Source organism: Leptonychotes weddellii, chromosome 1, assembly GCF_054177405.1.
Source record: "Leptonychotes weddellii isolate Sample4059 chromosome 1, ASM5417740v2, whole genome shotgun sequence".
Lineage (NCBI taxonomy): Eukaryota > Metazoa > Chordata > Mammalia > Carnivora > Phocidae > Leptonychotes > Leptonychotes weddellii.
Window position 1 is genome coordinate 51,703,970 of NC_138369.1, and position 22,785 is coordinate 51,726,754.

The following is a 22,785-nucleotide window of genomic DNA, read 5'->3' on the forward strand; positions in this document are numbered from 1 at the left end:
AAAGTCTCTGCCCTCATGATGCTTACATTCCGTCGCGGGGGTGGGGGGTGGGGGTGGGGAGCGGGAGGAGGGCAGGCAAATGAATGAGGAAAACAGCCTGTCAGAGACCAATGGTGTTGCGTGCGAGGGAGCAAGGCAGACCAGGGGCGGTGGAGTGGTGCAGAGGGCAGGGTGCTGGTTCCCGCTGATGCTCAGGGAAGACCTGAGAAGGTGGACATGGGCCGAGACGTGAGGGAGTTCGTGAAGGGCAAACCAGGAAGACACCAGGAAGAGACGCTCCAGGGTGCTGGAAGAAGATAAAAGGGCCATCTGGCTGGAGTAAAATGAGTGAGGGCAAGGTCAAAGGCGCCAGCTCAGCAGGAGTGACTTCTCACAGGGCGACTCACTCTGGCCGCTCTGATGGGTCACTGTATTGACCCGACGGACTTGCAGGATGGAACTTTCAAAAACTAACCTATGTGAATTGCATTTCTTTTTATTTTACTTCCTCGAAATCTAGTAGCAATGCACCACAGCTACAAAATGGCCACTGAGAAGACAGAAGCAGCAACTACAGTGTAGCCAACAAAATCATCAGCCCTCACAGTGACAGGTGGGCCAGAGCTGCTCCCAAGGGTGAAAGCTGACTTACAACGAAGAGAAATCACATCACAAACATGAAGGCTTACCAACCAGTCAAGAAATGGGACATTCGTGCCACTGGATCAGGCCAACAGAGCTGTCACCAAGTCCACAAGCAAAACAAAGAGATGTAGCTCCTTCACTTACTCTCTACACAGAACGATCCCGTTATCTCGTCTTCTACCACTCTCCTCCACCCCCACCCTTTCTTTCAGATGAGCAACTGGTGGGGATGGAGGGGTGAATGAGGGGCAAGACAGGAGACATGCGGAACCGGCGGCTCCCCAGCACACTGCTGAACGGTCACCTCAGACCCTCTACCTTCCAGGTTCCAGTCTCTGTCCTCCTCTCCCTCCTTCTCTGGGCCACTGCGTTCCCTTCAGCGCCACTGTGGCTTTCCGGGAACACGAGCCTTGTGCTTCTCACCCGCCCCTCTCTGGCCCAGCTCCCACTGACCCCGTGCAGAACCCACACCTCCCACCAGAAACGCAGTCCAGGGGGGCACGGACCTGGCCCCAGCGTTCTCTCCACAGCACCTGTCACAGCCTCGGGCAAACAACCATCACGGCAAATGGCTGCTAAATGAATGAATGAATGAGTGAATAAATTCTCAGTATCCAAACCTCCTTTGCCAACATCCTTAGAAAAACCTCTTCTGAATGTAATATCCTCCTTTCTTCACAGGAGATACATAAAACATTATCAAGCAGTATCCAATGCCCACAAATCAGGAAACTGTTGGCTACCAAGTCCTTCAAAGATAGAACATAGAGACAGGACCTCTTATGAATGGCATCAATTTTTTACTTTAAAACTTCTTCTCATTTACTTAAAATCAGTAGTTCTCAATGTTTTAGACCATCAAGATTCCTGTTATTCAAGCAGTAGCTGAATTTTTCCCATCTGGAGAATTTCTTTCTGATATTCTTATCTTTTGTTCTGCTCCTGAATTGACTTTTATACTAACAAGCCTTGCTTCTCAAATGGAGGCATATGGTGGTAATGTCATTGAGGCTGTTATAATCAGAAACACCACATGCAATTCCTGGTAGACCAAGGAGGTGGGGGATAAATAAACGTGGAATATGCACAAATCAGTCCATTTCCTAAGTTTCATGCAGTTTTTATGTCCCATCTTTATGAATTCCGAAAACCTGAATTTTGACTGACTGCCCGGACATTACAAAGGGCTCATGGCACTTACTCTTCTTTTCTTTTCATGTTGTCTCTTGCCTGCTGGGCTTTGGTAAGGATAAACCACTGGAGGTTTGCTGGGTCACAGAGACTTGGGATGTTAAAGTGCCCGAGTTCATGCAAGCTTGGAGCGTATCTGTCACTGTAATAAAACACATGTGAAAGGAAATATCACTCATCCCTCCATTCCCCACTCCACCCCAAAGAAAATATTTTAGTAGTCTGATGAGTGATGAAGGAATTCATCAAGAAAATCCACTTTAAAAGTATAGTAAAATTATGCTTTAAGTTTTGCTGTTCCCCAAAGAGACACACTTTCAGGATGACCACATACTTCCTTACGCCGTGGCCACCCTCATCTGTGAGATGAGCCCGGTGAGGTGTGAGGTGAGGTGTGCATTTAGCACCAAGCATAGACTGTGAAAACAGTATGTGCACAAAAAATGTGGGCTAGTGATTCAACATTAGTTTAATCCTAGAAAGTTTTCCATAGGATTGACTTTGCCCTGTAAGTGGCAATGTATTTCAAGACTGTTCTAGAGAGTCAATCCTTCAATTCCTTTAAGTCGGCTTTTTTAATGTGTAAATGAGTGTCACTTTTCTTTAGTTCCTAAGAAAAACACAAAACAATTTAATCCACTTACACAACGCATCTAAGTGAAAGAATAAAAGTCTTTCTTGTTTTAGATATTTACCTGTTAAGGATCATCTGTAAACCACGCAGACTTCGAGGGTGAAAGGGTATTCTGTTTTTCACCAGTCTATTATAGAACACATCAAGAAGAGAGTAATATTCTTCAAGCGTCAATACTGGTTGCAATTCCTCGATATAAACCACTTGTATACCTCCGAGGAGGTAGCTTATTTGGTCTTCTAAAAGCATCAGCCTCCTCTGAAGGTCAAAATAACTTGGTAACCTTTCAAAAAGCTACAGTATTTAAAAAAAAAAAAATGAAACAAATATTTAGTTTTATGTTATTGTAATAGCTCAATTTTAGATCCAATAAATGGGATTGAGAAATTTTAACAAGAACATTGTTTTCCTAGAAGGAAAGGTCTAATAAGTGAAAGAAAAAGACTTAATGTAATGCTGGAAATATTAATATTCAAAACAAAACACTACAAATCTTAGGGATTTTTAGATAGGACTGAAGAGATTGCAGAAAAAAACAAATAGATTCCAAATGAAAATAAGTCCTAAGTACTAACATTTAAATCTCAAATTAGTTTTAAGAATGATTACATGGTCTAATAAAGAATGGTTTGAGAAATAAAGTACATGGATTTTAGCACCAAGTCTACTTCTTCAGAATTTACTTTAATTCAGCAAAACTCAATTCCATGCAATAAACATCACCGAGCACCTACCACGTACTTAAGCAAATTGGGCACCTGTAGTGTACAGATTATAAGAGCTGGGCCCTGCTTTTCAGTCGGGGTACAAGTAAACAAAACAAGAATCAGGATTCTTTGTACTAAGTGCCACGTCCACATGACTGGATACAGAGAAGACGTTCAAGTAAAGGTTTCTGAGGAAGTCTAATGTGCCTGTCTGAAAATACAGACAGGATTTCGCAGGCATCAGACGCACATGGAGGTGTGTCAAGGGAAGAGAGACGGAAGCATGAAGAGGGGCAGCACACTCCAAGCCCTGGAGTCTGGTACAGCTGCAATGGGAAGGCCCTGGTGTGCTGTGCTGAGGACTCAGACTTTACCTGGAGAGCTGGGGATGGGCAACTTAACAGCGGAGTGGGAAGGCATCAAAAACCTCTGCTCTAATAAAAGCAACTGCAGTGTACGAATTCTACAAGTTATCTATAATGGACTTCTAAGAGTCTGAAAATCATTTCCCTACCCACTTTCTCCATTTTTCTCTTAATGATTTATCTATGTATAAATGGTAATTACCTTTAAAAAACCTTATTTTCAGATAACTCTAGATTTGTGCATCTTCCCCCCTTTCCCCAGTGGTAACGTCTTGCAAAACTACAGTATAACATCACCACCAGGAAATTGACATTGATCTGATAGAACTGATTCAGACTTCATCAGTTCTACTTACACTTAGTTGTGTGTATGTGTGTGTATTTAACTGTGTGCAGGTTTATCCCATGTGTAGATTCACACGCCATGACCACATGACACAGAACAGTTCCACCGTAGGGATCCTGTGTGCCCAGCGATCCCCCATGGACCGCGGGGGAGAGCTCCCTACTCCCCAACCCCTGGTGACCACTAATCTGTTCTTTCCACATAATTTTGTTATCTTAAGAATGTTATATAAGTGGAATCAAACAGTATGTAATCTTTTGATACTTTTTTCACTCAGCACAATGCCCTTGAGATCCACCCAGGTTGTTGCTGGTATGAATACTTCATCCCCTCTTCCTGTTGGGTAATGTTCTGTTGTATGGATGTGCCACAGTTTAACCATTCACACCCTGAAGGACATTAGAGTTGTTCTAGTTGTTGGCTATTATGCACATTCGTGTACAGGTTTTTGTGTGAACATAATTTTTCACTTCTTTAGTATAAACGCCTAAGGGTGCAATTGCTGGGTCACATGGTAAACACATTTAGTTCTGTGCTGTCACGCTCTGTTCCAGAGTCCCTGTACCATTCTACATACTCCCCCCAGTGATGGATGAGTGATCCGGGATTTCCGCACCCTTGCCAGAATTTGGTGGTGTCATTATTTTCCATTTTAGCCATTCAAAAATATTTGTCATCTGTAGGTCTTCCGTGACTTGGCTGTTCATTTTGGATTGTTTGGTTTTTTGACTATTGAGTTTTGAGAGTTCTTTATACACTAGGCACACAGACTTTGTCAGATATGGTTTGCAAATATCTTCAACCGAATATTTGATTTGAACAGACATTTTAAAAAAGAAAGTATAAGCCCATGAAAAGATACTCTCCATCATCTGTCATTATGGAAATGCAAATTAAGGCCACATGAGATAGCACCACACACCTATTAGGATGGCTAAAATTAAAAAGACCACCGTCGCAAGCATTAGCAGTTTCTCAAAAGGTAAAAATACCCTAACATATGATCCGACTATTAGGAGAAAAGGAAATATTATGTGCATATGGACATAATGTTTCTAACAGCTTTATTTCCCATCACCAAAACTGACATAACTCAATGTCCATCAATAGGTAAATGGATAAACAAACTGGTATGTTTATATGACGGAACACTACATGGAAATAAAAAGAAATTTTTTTTTTATTCTTATGTTAATCCCCATACATTACATCATTAGTTTTAGATGTAGTGTTCCATGATTTATTGTTTGTGCATAACACCCAGTGTTCCATGCAGAATGTGCCCTCCTCAATACCCACCACCAGGCTAACCCATCCTCCCACCTCCCTCCCCTCCAGAACCCTCAGTTTGTTTTTCAGAGTCCATCGTCTCTCATGGTTCGTCAACCCCTCTGATTTCCCCTGCTTCATTCTTCCCCTCCCGCTACCTTCTTCTTCTTCTTTTCTTTCTTTCTTAACATATATTGCATTATTTGTTTCAGAGGTACAGATCTGAGATTCAACAGTCTTGCACAATTCACAGCGCTTACCAGAGCACATACCCTACCCAGTGTCTATCAGCCAGTCACCCCATCCCTCCCACCCCACCCCCCACTCCAGCAACCCTCAGTTTGTTTCCTGCAATTAAGAATTCCTCATATCAGTGAGGTCATATGATACATGTCTCCCTCTGTTTGACTTATTGCGCTCAACATAATACCCTCCAGTTCCATCCACGTCGTTGCAAATGGCAAGATCTCATTCCTTTTGATGGCTGCATAATATTCCATTGTATATATATACCACATCTTCTTTATCCATTCATCTGTCGATGGACATCTTGGCTCTTTCCACAGTTTGGCTATTGTGGACATTGCTGCTATACACATTGGGGTGCACGTACACTTTCGGATCCCTACTTTTGTATCTTTGGGGTAAATACCCAGTAGTGCAATTGCTGGATCATATGGTAGCTCTATTTTCAACTGGAAATGAAAAGAAATTCTTGACACATGCAACAGCATGGATAAATCTGAAATTGTCGAATGAAAGAAAACAGAACCCCCCCCCAAAAAAGAAGTATATACTTTGTGATTCCACTTATATGAAATTCTAGTTATAAACTGATTTATAGTGACAGCAGGCCACTGGTTGCTTGGGGAGAGGGTGGCAGGATGGAGGAGAGAGTTTGCAAAGGGACATGAGCATACTTTTGTGGGTGATGGATATGTTGACTATCTTGATTGTGTTATGGCTTCATGGGTATTTACACGTGCTAAATCTCATTGAATTATACACACTAAATACGTGCAGTTTATTGTATGTCAATTATAACACAGTAAATCTGTTAAAACCAAAACAACAGAATGCAGGCCTTTTAGGCTATGCTTCAGAAAAGACTATAAAATTTCCAAATAAAAACTGACTTAAAAATCAGGCCTCTAAGTATTTTAACTACATGATAATAAACATCTATTCTGAAAATAGCTGAAACTATGATTTGAGTTTTTTTAGTTCACTGACGTAACAGCATAGTTTGAAACAAAAGTAGGTCTACGACAAATCAGGATTTTTTGCTTTGAAACTTTTCCTTACTTTTGTCCAGTGATGATGGACATCCATTGTTCCTAGCATCACATGGCCCACTGCACTCATCCCGGATCGGTCTGTAAATATTATTGTACATCCTGATGATAAAACACAAACCCTTTGGTCACTGTCCAGAGATGCTTCATTTTTTTTAGCATTGTCCAAATAATTACTTAAATTTAGTATACAAATTCAGGATTAAATTCAGTAGAAACTTAAAGGCTAATTTTTTATCTTATTTTTTAAAGATTTTATTTATTTATTTGACAGAGAGTGAGCACAAGCAGGGGGAGTGGCAGGGAGGAGAGGGAGAAGCAGGCTTCCCGCGGAGCAGGGAGCCCGATGCAGGGCTCGATCCCAGGACCCCAGGATCATGACCTGAGCCGAAGGCAGTCGCTTAACCAACTGAGCCACCCAGGTGCCCAAGGCTAATTTAAAAAAAAAGATTTATTTTAGAGAGAGGGAGAGAAAGAGAACACACAAGCATGTCCATGTCAAGGAGTGTGCACAGAGCCGGTGGGAAGAAAATCTCAAGCAGACTCTATGCTGAGCTCGGAGCCTGCCACCTGGCTCCATCTCAGGACCACAAGATCATGACCTGAACTGAAATCAAGTCAGTCGCTTAACGGACTGAGCCACCCAGGTGCCCCTTAAAGGCTAATTTCGTGTCGCTGTTTTATTCAAAGGAACAGATTTAAAAGCTCAGCTGTGATAAAGTCACATCTGTAAGGTCTTTTAACACTTAGTTTTCCTCCACAATTTATAGATGTGTATAGCAGCCAAGTGATATTTTATTTTATTTTATTTTTTAAAGATTTTATTTATTTATTTGACAGAGACACAGCGAGAGAGAGAACACAAGCGGGGGGGGGGGGGTGCGGGGGGGAGAGGGAGAAGCAGGCTTCCCACAGAGTGGGGAGCCCGATGCAGGGCTCGATCCTGGTACTCCGGGATCATGACCTGAGCTGAAGGCAGATGCTTAACGACTGAGCCACCCAGGCGCCCCAGCCAAGTGATATTTTAAAAGAAAATGGAAATTGTTTACCTTTTGCATTTTTAAGTGTTTCCAAGTTCTGCTGTGCTAAGCGGCCTAAACTATGAAGCTGGCTACAGCGATGGGCGATGCCCCAGCTCCTCTGCCACCTAGTACAACAGAGCACACAGGCGCGTTAACATCAGGCACCCCCGAGGGAGGAGGCCTGCATTCACCCCTTGCTGCTTGATTCCTGTGAAAGCCAGTGAGTTTCTTTCTCAAGTAGGCATATGTTTTCCAACTAGCTCATTTTTTAATGAAGCAACCAAATGGAAAATGAATGGTTTGCCAGAGGGTAAAAATATTACTACTATGTTCAGATATCCAAACATTTCAAACAAGCAAATACACTATGTTGTTTCTATTTTAAAATAAGGGAATGAAATGGGGAACACTTAAAAAAAACCTTTTTCATCGCCACATCATTCAATGATGATGATTTTGTTTTAGATTTAAGTTCTAATTAGGAACTCCAGACTAGATCAGATTCTTTTTATCTTATTCTAGAGAAAGTGATTTTTTTATGACATGTAATCTACATATTTTATAAATGAACACTGAATCTTAGTGACACAATGGAACCTGATATCCACGTGGTGTCCCAGAGGCACTGGTATGCAAACGTAACGAGCACTGATCTTTAGAAGCATCAGAACATCCCCCTTTGAATTCTAATTCTGTGATTTACTTGCTCTGTGACCTTGAACAAGTAGCTTCTAGTCTTCCTAATGTTTCCATTTCATACATACAAAGTGGGATCACTTCCTCCAGCACAGGTAGCATAAATCAAAGGAGTGATCTGTGCTATATGTGAAGGAGTAAGGCACTCAAAACAAGCTCTCAAAAACCAGGTTCCTTCTTCATCCTATCACCGATTCTGATGAATGTCATTTCTGATAAAATGGATTTTCAAAACTTTTCCCTTAACCCACAGTTGAAACAGATATAATTTCAAAGAATTAACACTGTGATAAAGCTACTAAATACACTTATTAATAAATGGTCTTTCACACAGGTGGCTTAGAGTTAGAAACAATGTCATTGGTCACAATGTTTCTCTTTTGGAGGCTTGGCTAATTTTCCAATAGTGGAAAGCCATCATACACACTTCAAATGCTTTGGTGTCAAAAAGCTTTTGCACTCTTAAAAATGGAGAACCCAAAGACCTTTTGTTTATGTGTTTTATATTTATTGGTATTTACCATGGCAAAAATCAAAGCTGAGAAGTTTCTACACCATACTGTAATATAATGCTTGTTTCTTTTTATGTTTAAGAAATCCTTAAAAAAAATCCTTTTGTTTTCCTAATTCTAATCTCTTTGATAGTTCATTTAGAATTTATACTAAAAAAAGGTACTTTTATGTACATAAATTTATTTTACAAACTTTTAAAAAGGACCTTGTTATTTGAGTGTTAGCTAGAGAAGTCCATACTACTACACTGTGGAATTAAAAGAACCCTTCTAATCAAAGCAGGGCCTAAAAATACTGATATGATGACAAAAGAGCAGCCATCAGCACAAATCCAAACATCCCACACACACCAAGTCTACACGCTTTCCTTGAAATCTTAATTATCTTATAAAACTATGATTTGAAAAAAAAAAAACTACTATGATTTGAATATACAAGAACAAAACATTTAAGTATTATCAGTATTCCATAAGCATAAGAAAAAGATGCTATTATGATACCCAAATAGTCATTTAGTTCAAAAGAAGAAAAAAACATCCTGATAATAAAGGTTGGAAACAACAAAACAGGTTATAACGAACTGTTAATAGAAATGTTCAAGCACAAGACTGAGCAACAGTTTCTCAGTTCTTGTAACGGGGGGTTCCCCCCGCCCCCGAATCACACCAGGGCCCCCTTTTCCCTTCGTTACTGTTTTAACAGCTGTTAAATCTGTTTTTATAATAAATGCCTGTTATCTTTACGGAACTGTGATTTCCAGGTTAATGAAAACTTTAAAAAGTCATGCTATAAAACACAGAACCAAGAATACAACACCCATTTTTTATCTCCCTTCCTCATTTTAAATTTAAATACTGATCTCACAGGATGGAGGAATAATTACTTTTTATATATTTTGTGCATATGGAAAAGGATTTTCTTTAATAAACATTACTTTAAAAAATTAAACTCTTATGCTAAAAATGTCAGAATCTAAACATTACTTCACAATTTTAAACAAGAAATTGATAGAAGTTTTCTTACAAAGATAAACATTTGACTACTTTCAGAAAAAGATAATTGAAGGCTACTTATAGTTATCTGAATAATTAAAGATGCAAATATTTAACTGCTGGGAAGCTTGACCAGTAGATAATACATGCTTATTTTAGTCTCTAAATTAGGGTCTGTCTTTGTTACCTGATGTCTGAGAGCTGCAGCTGCTGAGACAGATCATCTTTTAAACGATCTAGTTCTCTTCTAAGTGGCAAACTGTTCCTCAGTTTTTTAACTGCACTTTTCCCATTGTTATCTAGCCAGGATCTAGAAAGAAAAAAGCAGAGATACCACACTTTTAATACTGACTCTAATGCAGACATTTCTAGTACTAAAAGACAGGCACCGCAGTAAAGCAGCCCCGGTGTTAAACTGAGTTTCCAACCAAACCTTTACCAAATTATAAGCAAAACACAGGTGGGGAGAGTTGAGTATAGCCTGAAGGAGCAGAGTTGACTTCAGCTGGGCATGCGGCAGGGTGGCAGTGAGCACCAGGGGAGTAAACAGACCGACCTGAAAGGACAGGTGTTTTGGGAGACTCCGTGGTAAAAGAGACTGGGCTGGTGAGGTTTGGCCACTGGAGAACTTGGATAGAGATATGGGGGAGTAAGCACCGAGAGCTCAGGGCACTAATCACCAAGATTAAACTAAAGGAAGAAGTTGGAATCTACCCAGCTAGATCCCGCGAAGTAATCTTTGCAAGTTCCTTCATTAGGACATATTCACTGCCCTTTAAATGTCACCAGCACCATTAGATGTGTCTTCTGAGTTTGACTTTTTCACCTTATTCGTTGTACCATAACATTATTTATGAATTTGCTCTGGTAAAGTGGCAGTTATACACTCCACGGGTACGTGATGGATGTGTGTGAGTGAAGATCTAGCACAGCCCACTGAAAATTGTAATACACATAAGGGAGAGGTTTTGAAGTATCTTGAATTTTTAAACCTTTATCCCATCTCTAGAAATCTAGCAACAGGTTTAGCATATTAAAATTTAATTTTTTTATATATACAAAGGAAGTCATAACTAGAATATTACTTAACAAGTGATGGCAGAATAGACATTTTAAAAATTATCAAGTTGATAATCTTGAAACCAACAAAATCTTTATGCATCTATCAAGTATTTATTTGAAATGCTTGATACTGTGTTGTGTTGGGATGTAAGGAGAATAAAATTGCTGCGCAAAGGAAGACACATCTACTAAGGAATACAGAGATAAGAAATTAGATATATGAGGGGCGCCTGGGTGGCTCAGTCGGTTAAGCGTCTGCCTTCAGCTCAGGTCATGATCCCAGGGTCCTGGGATCGAGTCCCGCCTCGAGCTCCCTAAAAAGATTTAATTTATTTATTTGACAGAGAGAGAGAGAGCATAAGCAGGGGGAGCAGCGGGCCAAGCAAGGAGCCCAATGCAGGGCTTGATCCCAGGACTCTGGGATCATGACCTGAGTTGAAGGCAGATACTTAACCAAGTGAGCCACTCAGGCGCCCTAAAATCTTTTTATTTTTACTTTTTAAAAGAATAGTATAAAATGTACTAATAGGTGCTCAATAAAAAGTAATTATTTTTGTTTCAAAAAAAAAAAAGAATAGTATATATGAGCTTCTATGAGAACAAAGGAAGAATCAATTCTGTCTGTAAGATTCTATGGAACAGGTGATATGTGACCTGGAACCTAAGAGATATATCAGATGTTTCCAGGCAGATTAGTGAGGGGGAAGGGCATGCCAATCATGCTAGTACACAAGGAACCATAAGGCGAACCCATATGCCTAGAGGGAGGGAAGTATGAGATGAGAATAGGAAGGCAGGGTCGGGGGAGGTGGTGAGTCAGCCCATGAGGGTTTTGCATATCGGGAGAAGGAATTGGGACCTTATACTCTAAGGAAAGGTATTCAACATTTTTAATTCACTAACTTTGTACAGTAATTAATAATTCTTCCTACTCCCTTTTTAAGGGTATTGGTAAAAATTCTGTCATCTCTGCATAATGGAATAAGAAAATAAATAAAAATATCTTACATCACTATTATTAGCTATTGCATTACAATTTTTCAACATTTTCCTCATTTGTTAATATAGGTTATTCAATTTACCTTAAATCATATAACAGAAAGCATGATTTGCAGACAAATGAATTATCAAACAGCATACCATATTTGGTTTGGAGACAAAATGTCTTAAAATGGAGACTGAAATATAATCTTAAGATTATACACTCATGACTTGATTTTTGGAATTCTTACATTTAGTGTATAAAAATCAACTGGTCTAATTTAACAATTGTGTTTTGTTTCTTAACAGTGAGATAAAAATGAAGATTCTAAACATAGCATTTAATACATATATAGAGATAAAGATACATATTCCCTGGCTTAAGCCATGAGAGGTTCAGGAGCTACTGAGTACATGTAGCCCCCAGGTCTTGGTTTCTTAAAAACCATTCCTTACTAAAAAGATTCAGACCTTTCCGGCAAAACGGCTGAATCAAACACTGGGGCACAAATAGTCCAGACGAGCTTGGAACGACTTAATGAATCAGAAAGTGAGACTTCCCAAGGAATGATAGGAACATAGGAGCCAGCTCCAAGGGATGATAAAATTAGAAAATTACTGTCTGGAAACTATCATAGTAATATGTGATTCAGGCAAGAATCACCAATGAAGATTAGGGCTAGAGAGTAAGAGTGCGGTGAATGAAAGGATATTTACATAGCTGTGAGTATCTCTTCAAAAGAAACTAATTGAGAGAAAACTGGTAATGTATTTACTGTGGAAAAATAGGGGTCATCACCTTAATCGTTTCTTTTCCTTATTACACTGGTTGGACCCTCCAAGACAAGTTAAGTTGTAGAGGGAAGAGCAGGCTTGTTTCTGGCCAGCTTGTTTCTCCTGCCCATCTGCGTTCTACCTTTCAAAAATTCCAAAAAAACATGTCTCTTACTGACATTCCTTTGTTTCCCTCCACAACCGCCATGAACTTTCATAAATTCCTAGGGATCTGCAAGCTACCAACTGGGAAATGCTTCTCTGGATAATGCACGAGTTATTAAGGGGAATAACATGATAAAATCTTTTTGTAAAGGGAGGAGAAACCAGTAGTAACAGATCCTTTAGGAAGTTATAATCTAGGAGTAAGTAGTAATGCAGATTCTCATTAAGCATTTTTGAAGGATCTTTTTCTCAGCTGAGTAAAAACTATGAAAACAAACTGGAAGAAGAGCTACATTTACTTTAAAACACTTCTGGACATACTCTCCCCCTAACTTCTGTCCTATGACTGACCAGGGGACTTTTTCAGTATCTCTTTTTGGGAGATACAATCACAGCCTGTTTGTATAATTTGTAAAATAATTTCTGTACTTGTTTTCTTTCTTCCATTACCCTATTATCTCCATTAGGGAAAGATGAGTGTTTTATTATCTAACGTTTTAAATCCAAACTTGATATTTTTAATCTGATCTCAGGAGATCACCAGACAACCTACATTTTGACTATGCAAATTAAACTAAAAGGCAAAGACAAAAGTATACCTTCTTGTCCAATATGGAAACATATGGTTATCCTGACAGCTCATACTCTGGAACTAAGAGACAGAGATCTACATTACTCTCTAAATGAGAATCCTCTATTGGATTTTGAAAGAACAATTAATGCCTGAATTTGCCATAAAAATCATTTAAATTCTTAATTTTATAATCATAGTCATTTGTAAAATTTGAACCCTTTATTTTTAATGGGGAAAATCCATTCAAATTACTATTGAGATTAAAGAGTCATTTTATAATAAAATACAGTTAAACCATACTTTTTTTTTTTTTTAAAGATTTTATTTACTTATTCATGAGAGAGAGAGAGGCAGAGGGAGAAGCAGACTTCCCGCAGAGCGGGGAGCCTGACGCGGGATTCGATCCCAGGACCCCGGGATCATGACCTGAGCCGAAGGCAGACGCTTAACCATCTGAGCCACCCAGGCGCCCTTTCAAGAACTTTAAGAAATGTTGAAATTTCTTATTTATAAAAATTTATCAAAAATAAAATCATCCAAATAGTACTTAGTAATCACTGATATATATATATACATATATGTGTGTGTGTGTGTGTATTTAAGATTTTATCTATTTATTTGTCAGAGAGAGAAAGAGCACAAGCAGGGGGAGCAGCAGGAGAGGGAGAAGCAGGTTCCCTGCTGAGCAAGAAGCCCAATGAGGGACTCGATCCCAGCATCCTGGGATCATGACCTGAGCCAAAGGCAGACGCTTAACTGACTGAGTTAGGAAGGTGTCCCACACTGATACATTTTTCAAAAGAGTAGTAATAGTTTTTTTTTTTTTTTAAAGCTTTATTAATGCACCACAAACCGTAAGATACCTAGAAATAAACCTAACCAAAGAGGTGAAAGACCTATACTCTGAAAACTATAAAACACTGATGAAAGAGAAAGATGGCGGAGGAGTAGGGGACCCTATTCCAACTGGTCCCCGGAATTGAGCTGAATATCTACCAGACCACTCTGAGCACCCACAAAATCAGCCTGAGATGTAAGAAGATAGATCTGGATCTCTACAAACAGAATATCGCAGGGGGTTGGTTTCGAGGTACAAAGCGGGAAGCCGTGATTCCGCGGGTAGATATCGGAGGATAAATGGCAGTGGGAAGGAGCCAGGCCGTGGGGATCCTACACCGCTGGTGAGTGACAGCCTTGCGTGCTGCAGATGGGGCACAGACTCGCAGACCGGTAGAGGCAGGGAAAGGACTCTAGGGCAGCCCCCCAAATGGAAACCTGGAGCAGAGGGGCCGTGTGTGGGAACTGAGGGTGGCTGGAGGTTTTAGAAGCACAAAGGGCAGAGACGTGCCCCAACCTGGAGGTAGGACTGGGAGCGCAGCTGAGGGGCGCACAACCCAGGATGCTGCAGTTTATAGCAGCACAGACAGAAACGGGGATAGTGTGCCCTGGAGAGCTCACTGAAGAACAGATTGCGATCTCTCTGCTCTGAGGCAGAGGGTTGGAAACGGTCTCTTCTGCTCTGACTCTCGGAAGAGACGCGGAAAGCCACCAGGGAAAGCCGCCAGAGAACAAAAGCCCCCCCAAAACAGGTTTTCACTGAGCCCATCCCCCACCACAGGGGGCAGGGCAACTCTGCCCAAACAGCGTTGCCTGAGTAACAGCACAGCAGGCCCCTCTCCCAGAAGACAGGCTGGGAAAACAAGAGGCCAGCAACCCTAAGGTCCCTAGAAAACAGGTGCATCTTGCTTGGGTTGTGGTCAATAATTTGGACTCTATACACTCCCTCAACCACCCACCAACAGAATGACTAGGAGAAGGAACCCCCAAAATAGGAAAGACTCAAGAGACTATGACTTATGCCACAGATTTACAAATGGATGCAGATATAACCAAGATGTCGGAGACGGAATTCAGGCTAGCAATTGTGAAGACAATAGCTAAAAGGGAGAAATCAATTAATGGCAACACAGAGTCTCTAAGGGCAGAAATGAAAGCTGAATTGGCAGAACTTAAAAATGCTATCAATGAGATACAATCTAATCTAGATAATCTAACAGCTAGGGCAAATGAGGCAGAAGAACGAATTAATGATCTAGAAGACCAATGAATAGACAAGAAGGGAAAGAGGCGGCCAGGGAAACACAACTTAAAATCCATGAAAATAGAATCAGAGAAATAAGTGACACCATGAAACATTCCAATGTGGAATTATTGGGATCCCTGAGGGGGTGGAGAAAGAGGACTAGAAGATATATTTAAGCAAATCATAGCTGAGAACTTCCCTAATGTGGGGAATGAAAGAAACATTCGTGTCTCAGAGGCAGAGAGGACCCCTCCCAAGATCAAGGAAAACAGGCCAACACCCCGGCATGTAATAGTAAAACTCGCAAATCTTAGAACCAGGGAAACCCTCTTAAGGGCAGTTAGGGGGAACAGATTCCTTACGTACAGAGGGAGGAACATCAGAATAACGTCAGACCTGTCCACAGAGACCTGGCAAGCCAGAAAGCCTGGCAAGACATATTCAGGGTACTAAACAAGAAGAACATGCAGCCAAGAATACTTTATCCTGCAAGGCTGTCATTTAGAATGGATGGAGAGATGCAGACCTTCCAAGACTGGCAGAAACAAAGAATATGTGACCACTAAGGCAGCCCTGCAAGAAATATTAAGGGGGGGGGTTCTATAAAAGCAGAAAAATCTCAAGAGTGATATAGAACAGAAATTTACAGGGACAATCTATAAAAACAACGTCTTCACAGGCAACATGATGACAATTAATTCATATCTTTCAATAATCACTCTCAACGTGAATGGCCTAAATGCTCCCATAAACTGGCACAGGGTTGCAGATTGGATAAAAAGACAGGACCCATCCATATGCTGCCTACAAGAGACTCATTTTGAACCTAAAGATACATCCAGACTGAAAGTGAAGGGATGGAGATCCATCTTCCATGCCAGCGGACCTCAAAAGAAAGCTGGGGTAGCAATTCTTATATCAGACAAATTAGATTTTAAACTAAAGGCTGCAGTTAGAGACACAGAAGGACACTATATCATTCTTAAAGGGTCTATCCAACAAGAAGATCTAACAATTGTAAATATCTATGCCCCCAACATGGGAGCAGCCATCTACATAAGCCAACTGTTAACCAAAATAGAGTCATATTGGTGACAATACGTTAATTGTAGGAGACTCAACACTCCACTCTCAGCTATAGACAGATATTCTAAGCAGAAAATCAACAAAGACACAAGAGCTTTGAATGATACACTGGACCGGATGGACCTCATAGGTATATACAGAACATTCCACCCTAAGACAACAGAATACTCATTCTTCTCGAGCGCACATGGAACTTTCTCCAGAATTGACCACATACTGGGTCACATATCAGGTCTCAACCGATACCAAAAGATTGAGATTATTCCCTGCATACTCTCAGACCATAATGCTTTAAAGCTGGAACTCAATCACAAGAAAAAATTTGGCAGAAATTCAAACACTTGGAAGCTAAAGACCACTCTGCTCAAGAATGTTTGGGTCAACCAGGAAATCAAAGAACTTAAACAATTCATGGAAACCAGTGAGAATGAAAACACATTGATCCAAAACTTATGGGATACTGCAAAGGTGGTCCTAAGGGGGAAATATATAACTACCCAAGCCTCACCCAAAAAAAATAGAAAAATCCCAAATTCACCAACTAACTTTACACCTTAAAGAACTAGAGAAAAGGTAACAAATGATGCCTAAGCCACGCATTAGAAGACAGATAATTAAGATTAGAGCAGAGACAAATGAATGAGAAACCAGAAACACAGTAGATCAGATCAACGAAACTAGAAGCCAGTTCTTTGAAAGAATTAATTAAGATCGATAAACCACTGGTCAGACTTATCCAAAAGAAAAGACCCAAATTAATAAAATTATGAATGAAAGGGGAGAGATCACGACTAACACCAAGGAAATAGAAACAATTATTAGAAATTACTATCAACAACTATATGCCAATAAATTGAGCAACCTGGAAGAAATGGATGCCTTCCTGGAAACCTATAAACTCTCAAGACTGAAACAGGAAGAAACTGACAACCTGAATAGGCCAAAAACCAGTAACAAGATCGAAGCAGTGATCAAAAATCTCCCAAAAAAACAGAGTCCAGAGCCTGATGGATTCCCTGGGGAATTCTACCACACCTTCAAAGAAGAAATAATACCTATTCTCCTGAAGCTGTTTCAAAAAACAGAAACAAGAGGGAAAGCTTCCAGACTCATTCTATGAGGCCAGCATTACCTTAATCCCCAAACCAGGCAAAGACCCCATCAAAAAGGAGAATCCAGACTGACATCCCTGATGGGTATGGATTCCAAAATTCTCAACAAAATCCTAGCTAACAGGATCCAACAATACATTAAAAGGATCATCCACCACGACCAAATGGGATTTATCCCTGGGATGCAAAGGTGACTCAACATTCACAAATCAATCAAGGTGATAGAACACATTAATAAGAGGAGAGAGAAGAACCATATGGTCCTCTCAATTGATGCAGAAAAAGCATCTGACAAATACAGCATCCTTTCCTGATTAAAACTCTCCAGAGTATAGGGATAGAGGGAACATTCCTCAAGTTCATAAAATCCATCTAAGAAAAACCCACAGCGAATATCATCCTCAATGGGGAAAAGCTGAGAGCCTTTTCCTTAAGATCAGGAACACGACAAGGATGCCCACTCTCACCACTATTATTCAACATAGTACTAAAAGTCCTAGCAACAGCAATCAGACAACAAAAAGATATAAAAGGTATTCAAGTTGGCAAAGAAGAAGCCAAACTCTCTCTCTTCACAGATGACATGATACGTTATGTGGAAAACCCAAAAGACTCCACCCCCAAATTACTAGACCTCATACAGCAATTCAGTAATGTGGCAGGATACAAAATCAATGCAAAGAAATCAGTTGCTTTCTTATACACTAACAATGCAACTGTAGAAAGAGAAATTAGAGAAACAATTCCATTTACAATAGCACCAAAAACCATAACATACCTCAGAATAAACCTAACCAAACAGGTTAAGGATCTATACTCTAGGAACTACACAACACTCATGAAAGCAATTGAAGAAGACACAAAAAGATGGAAAAACATTTCATGCTCATGGATCGAAAGAATAAACACTGTTAAAATGGCTATGCTACCCAGAGCAATCTATACCTTCAATGCCATCCCGATCAAAATTCCAATGACATTTTTCAAAGTGCTGGAACAAACAATCCTAAAATTTGTATGGAATCAGAAATGACTCCTAATTGCCAAGGAAATGTTGAAAAAGAAAAACAAAGCTGGGGGCATCACGTTGCCCGATTTCAAGCTATATTACAAAGCTGTGATCACCAAGACAGCATGGTACTGGCACAAAAACAGACATACAGACCAATGGAACAGAACAGAGAGCCCAGATATGGATCCTCAAGTCTACAGTCAAATAATCTTCAACAAAGCAGGAAAAAATACGCAATGGAAAAAAGACAGTCTCTTCAATAAATGGTGCTGGGAAAATTGAACAGCTACATACAGAAGAATGAAACTGGACCATTCTCTAACACCATACACAAAGATAAACTCAAAATGGATGAAAGACCTCAATATGAGACAGGAGTCTATCAAAATCCTAGAGGAGAACACAAGCAGTTACCTCTTTGACATTGGCCACAGCAACTTTTCAAGATACATCTCCAAAGGCTAGTGAAACAAAAGCAAAAATGAACTTTTGGGACTTCATCAAGATAAAAAGCTTCAGCACAGCAAAGGAACAGTCAACAAAACAAAGAGGCAACCCACAGAATGCGAGAAGATATTTGCAAGTAACACTACAGATAAAGGGCTGGTATCCAAGATCTATAATGAACTTCTCAAACTCAACACCCAAAAAACAAATAATCATGTCAAAAAATGGGCGGAAGACACGAACAGACACTTCTCCAAAGACGACATACAAATGGCTACAGATACATGAAAAAATGTTCATCATCATTAGCCATCAGGGAAATCCAAATCAAAACCACACTGAGATACCACCTTACACCCATCAGAATGGCAAAAATTGACAAGGCAAGAAACAGATGTTGGAGAGGTTGTGGAGAAAGGGGAACCCTCTTACACTGTTGGTGGGAATGCAAGTTGGTACAGCCACTTTGGAAAACAGTGTGGAGGTGCCTCAAAAAATTAAAAATAGAGCTACCCTATGACCCTGCAATTGCACTACTGGGTATTTACCCCAAAGACACAAATGTAGTGAAAAGAAGAGCCATATGCACCCCAATGTTCATAGCAGCAATGTCCGCAATAGCCAAACTGTGGAAAGAGCCGAGATGCCCTTCAACAGATGAATGGATAAAGAAGATGTGGTTCATATATTCAATGGAATGTTACTCAGCCATCAGAAAGGATGAATTACATCAACATGGATGGGACTGGAGGAGATTATGCTAAGTGAAATAAGTCAAGCAGAGAAAGTCAATTATCATGATGGTTTCACTTATTTGTGGAACATAAGGAATAGCATGGAGGACATCAGGAGAAGGAAGAGAAAATGAAGGTGGGGGGGGAAATCGGGAGGGAGAGACGAACCATGAGAGACTATGGATTCTGAGAAACAAACTGAGGGTTTCAGAGGGCAGGGGGGTGGGGGAGGTGGGGGGATGGGTTAGCCCAGTGATGGGTATTAAGGTGTGCACATACTGCATGGAGCACTGGGTGCTATACAAAAACAATGAATTGTGGATCCCTACATCAAAAACTAATGATGTATTGTATGGGGACTAACAACATAATAAAATAAAATTAAAAAAAACACTGATTAAAGAAAGTGAAGACACGAAGAAATGGAAAAACATTCCATGCCCATGGATTAGAAGAACAAATATTGTTACATTGTCTATACAACCCAAAGCAATCTACACATTTAATGCAATCTCTATCAAAATGCCAACAGCATTTTTCACCATAGAACTACAACAAACAATCCTACAATTTGTATGGAACCACAAAAGACCTGAAATATCCAAAGCAACCTGGAAAAAGAAAAGCAAAGTGGGAGGCATTAAAATTCCAGACTTCTTCAAGTTATATTACAAAGCTGTAGTGATCAGAACAGTATGGTACTGGCACAAAAATAGATACCGCTAATGGAACAGAATGGAAATCCCAGAAATGGGCCCACAATATATGGTCAATTAATCGTCAGTAAAGCAGGAAAGACTATGCAATGGGAAAGAGACAGTCTCTTCACCAAATGGTGTTGGGAAAACTGGACAGCAACATGTACAAGAATGAAATTGGACCACTTTCTTACATCCTAAACAAACATAAGTTCAAAATGGATGAAAGACCTAAATGTGAGACAGGAAACCGTTAAAGTCCTAGAGGAGAACACAGGCAGCAATTTCTTTGACATCAGCTGTAGCAACTTCTTAACTAGGTAAGTTTCCTAAGGCAAGGGAAACAAAAGGAAAAATAAACTATTGGGACTTCATCAAGATAAAAAGCTTCTGCACAGTGAAGGAAACAATCAACAAAATTAAAAGGCAACCTACAGAATGGAAGATATGTGCAAATGACATATCTGATAAATGGTTAGTATCCAAATATATAAAGAGCTTATCAAACTCAACACCTAAAAAACAAATAGTCCAGTTAAAACATGGACAGAAGACACGAATAGACATTTTTCCAAATAAGACATCCAAATGGCCAACAAACACATGAATAAATGCTCCACATCACTCACCGTTGCAATCAAAACCACAATGAGCTATCACCTCACACCTGTCAGAATGGCGAAAACTAACACAAGAAAGAACATGTGTTGGGGAGGATACAGAGAAAGGGGAACCCTCTTACACTGTTTGTAGGAATGCAAACTGATGCAGCCACTCTGGAAAACAGTATGGAGGTTCCTCAAAAAGTTAAAAATAGAACTACCCTATGAACCAGCAATTGCACTACTAGATATTTACCCAAAGAATACAAAAATACTGATTCAAAGGGATACATGTCTACCCCAATGTTTATAGCAGAATTATCAAGGATAGCCAAATTACAGGAAGAGCCCAAATGCCCATCAACTGATGAATGGATAAAGATGTGGTATATGTATTATATACACGACAGAATATTATCCAGCCACAAAAAAAGAATGAAATCTTGCCATCTGCAACAACATGAATGGAGCTAGAGAGTATTATGCTAAGTGAAATAAGTCAGAGAAAGACAAATACCACATGATATTCATATGTGGAATTTAAGAAACAAGACAAATGATTATAGGGGGAAAATGAGAGAGATGAAAACCAAGAAGTGGACTCTTAGCTATAGAGAACAAACTGATGGTTACCAGAGGGGAGGGGAGTGGGGGGATGGGTGAAATAGGTGATGGGGATTAAGGAGGGCACTTGTGATGAGCCCCAGGTATTGTAAGGAAGTGCTGAATCACTAAATTCTACACCTGAAATAATACACTGTATGTTAACTGGAATTTAAATTAAAAATAATTAATTAAATAAAAATAAAAGCTTTATTGAAATATAATACATATACCATACAAGTCATCTATGGTTTGTATGTTCTCAGAGTTGTGCAATCACCAACACAATCAATTTTAGGACACTTGCATCACTCTAATAAGAAATCATGTACCCAATAGCAGTTACTTCAATACTCCCCTCTAGCTCTTAGCAACCACTAATCTACTTCCTGTCTCACAGATTTGTCAGTTCTGTACATTTCACATAGATGGACTCATGCAATATGTAGTCCACTGTGACTCCTTCTTTCTCTTAGTATAATGTTCTCAAAGTTCATCCATACTGTAACATGTATAAGTACTTCATTTGTTTTTATGGCCAAATACTATTTCATCGTATGAATATACCACATTTTGTTTATCCATTCATTAGTTGCTGGGGCATTTTTGGCTATTATGAATAATGCTGCTATGAGCAAGTTTTTATGTAGACATCTGTTTTTTCCCACGTCCTTCCCAATACTTGCGATTTTCTTTTTGATTATAACTATATTAGAGTGTGAAGTGGTTATTTCATGGTGGTTAATTTATTTGTTAGACCTTGCCTTGGTTTCAAAAATGATTTCATTATACTTACAGTGATAAATATAGTACATGCATTTTTTTTTTAGAGCATTTTTAAAAAGATTTATTTATTTATTTGAGAGAGAGCATGAGTGGGGCAAGGAGCTGCAGGGCAGAGGGAGAAGCAGACTCCCTGATGAGCAGGGAGCCCAATGCAGGACTCCCTGAGCCAAAGGCAGATGCTTGACTGAGCCACCCATGCGCCCCAGGTCATGGTTGAGATAAAAATATTTCAGTAACTCTGGGGCGCCTGGATGGCTCAGTGGTTAAGCTTCTGCCTTCAGCTCAGGTCATGATTTCAGGGTCCTGGGATCAAGCCCCATGTCAGGCTCCCTGCTCAGCAGGGAGTCTGCTTCTCCCTCTCCCTCTGCTTGCTGCTCCCCCTGCTTGTGTTCCCTCTCTCTCTCTCTCACTT

General features: G+C 39.9%; 1 protein-coding gene across 4 annotated transcripts in view; it reads right to left on the reverse strand.

Annotated features, from left to right (window-relative positions):
* TCAIM (T cell activation inhibitor, mitochondrial) overlaps positions 1–22,785 on the reverse strand; it is a 91,844-nt gene that overhangs the window by 38,904 nt on the left and 30,155 nt on the right. For all 4 annotated transcript variants that reach the window (XM_081823280.1, XM_081823267.1, XM_081823273.1 and 1 more), the window contains 5 exons: positions 9,842–9,964; positions 7,481–7,578; positions 6,442–6,533; positions 2,511–2,743; positions 1,826–1,957 (listed from right to left, as the gene is read on the reverse strand). In XM_081823280.1, the coding sequence (XP_081679406.1) occupies positions 1,826–1,957; positions 2,511–2,743; positions 6,442–6,533; positions 7,481–7,578; positions 9,842–9,964 (678 nt within the window). The remainder of the gene's footprint in view (positions 1–1,825; positions 1,958–2,510; positions 2,744–6,441; positions 6,534–7,480; positions 7,579–9,841; positions 9,965–22,785) is intronic.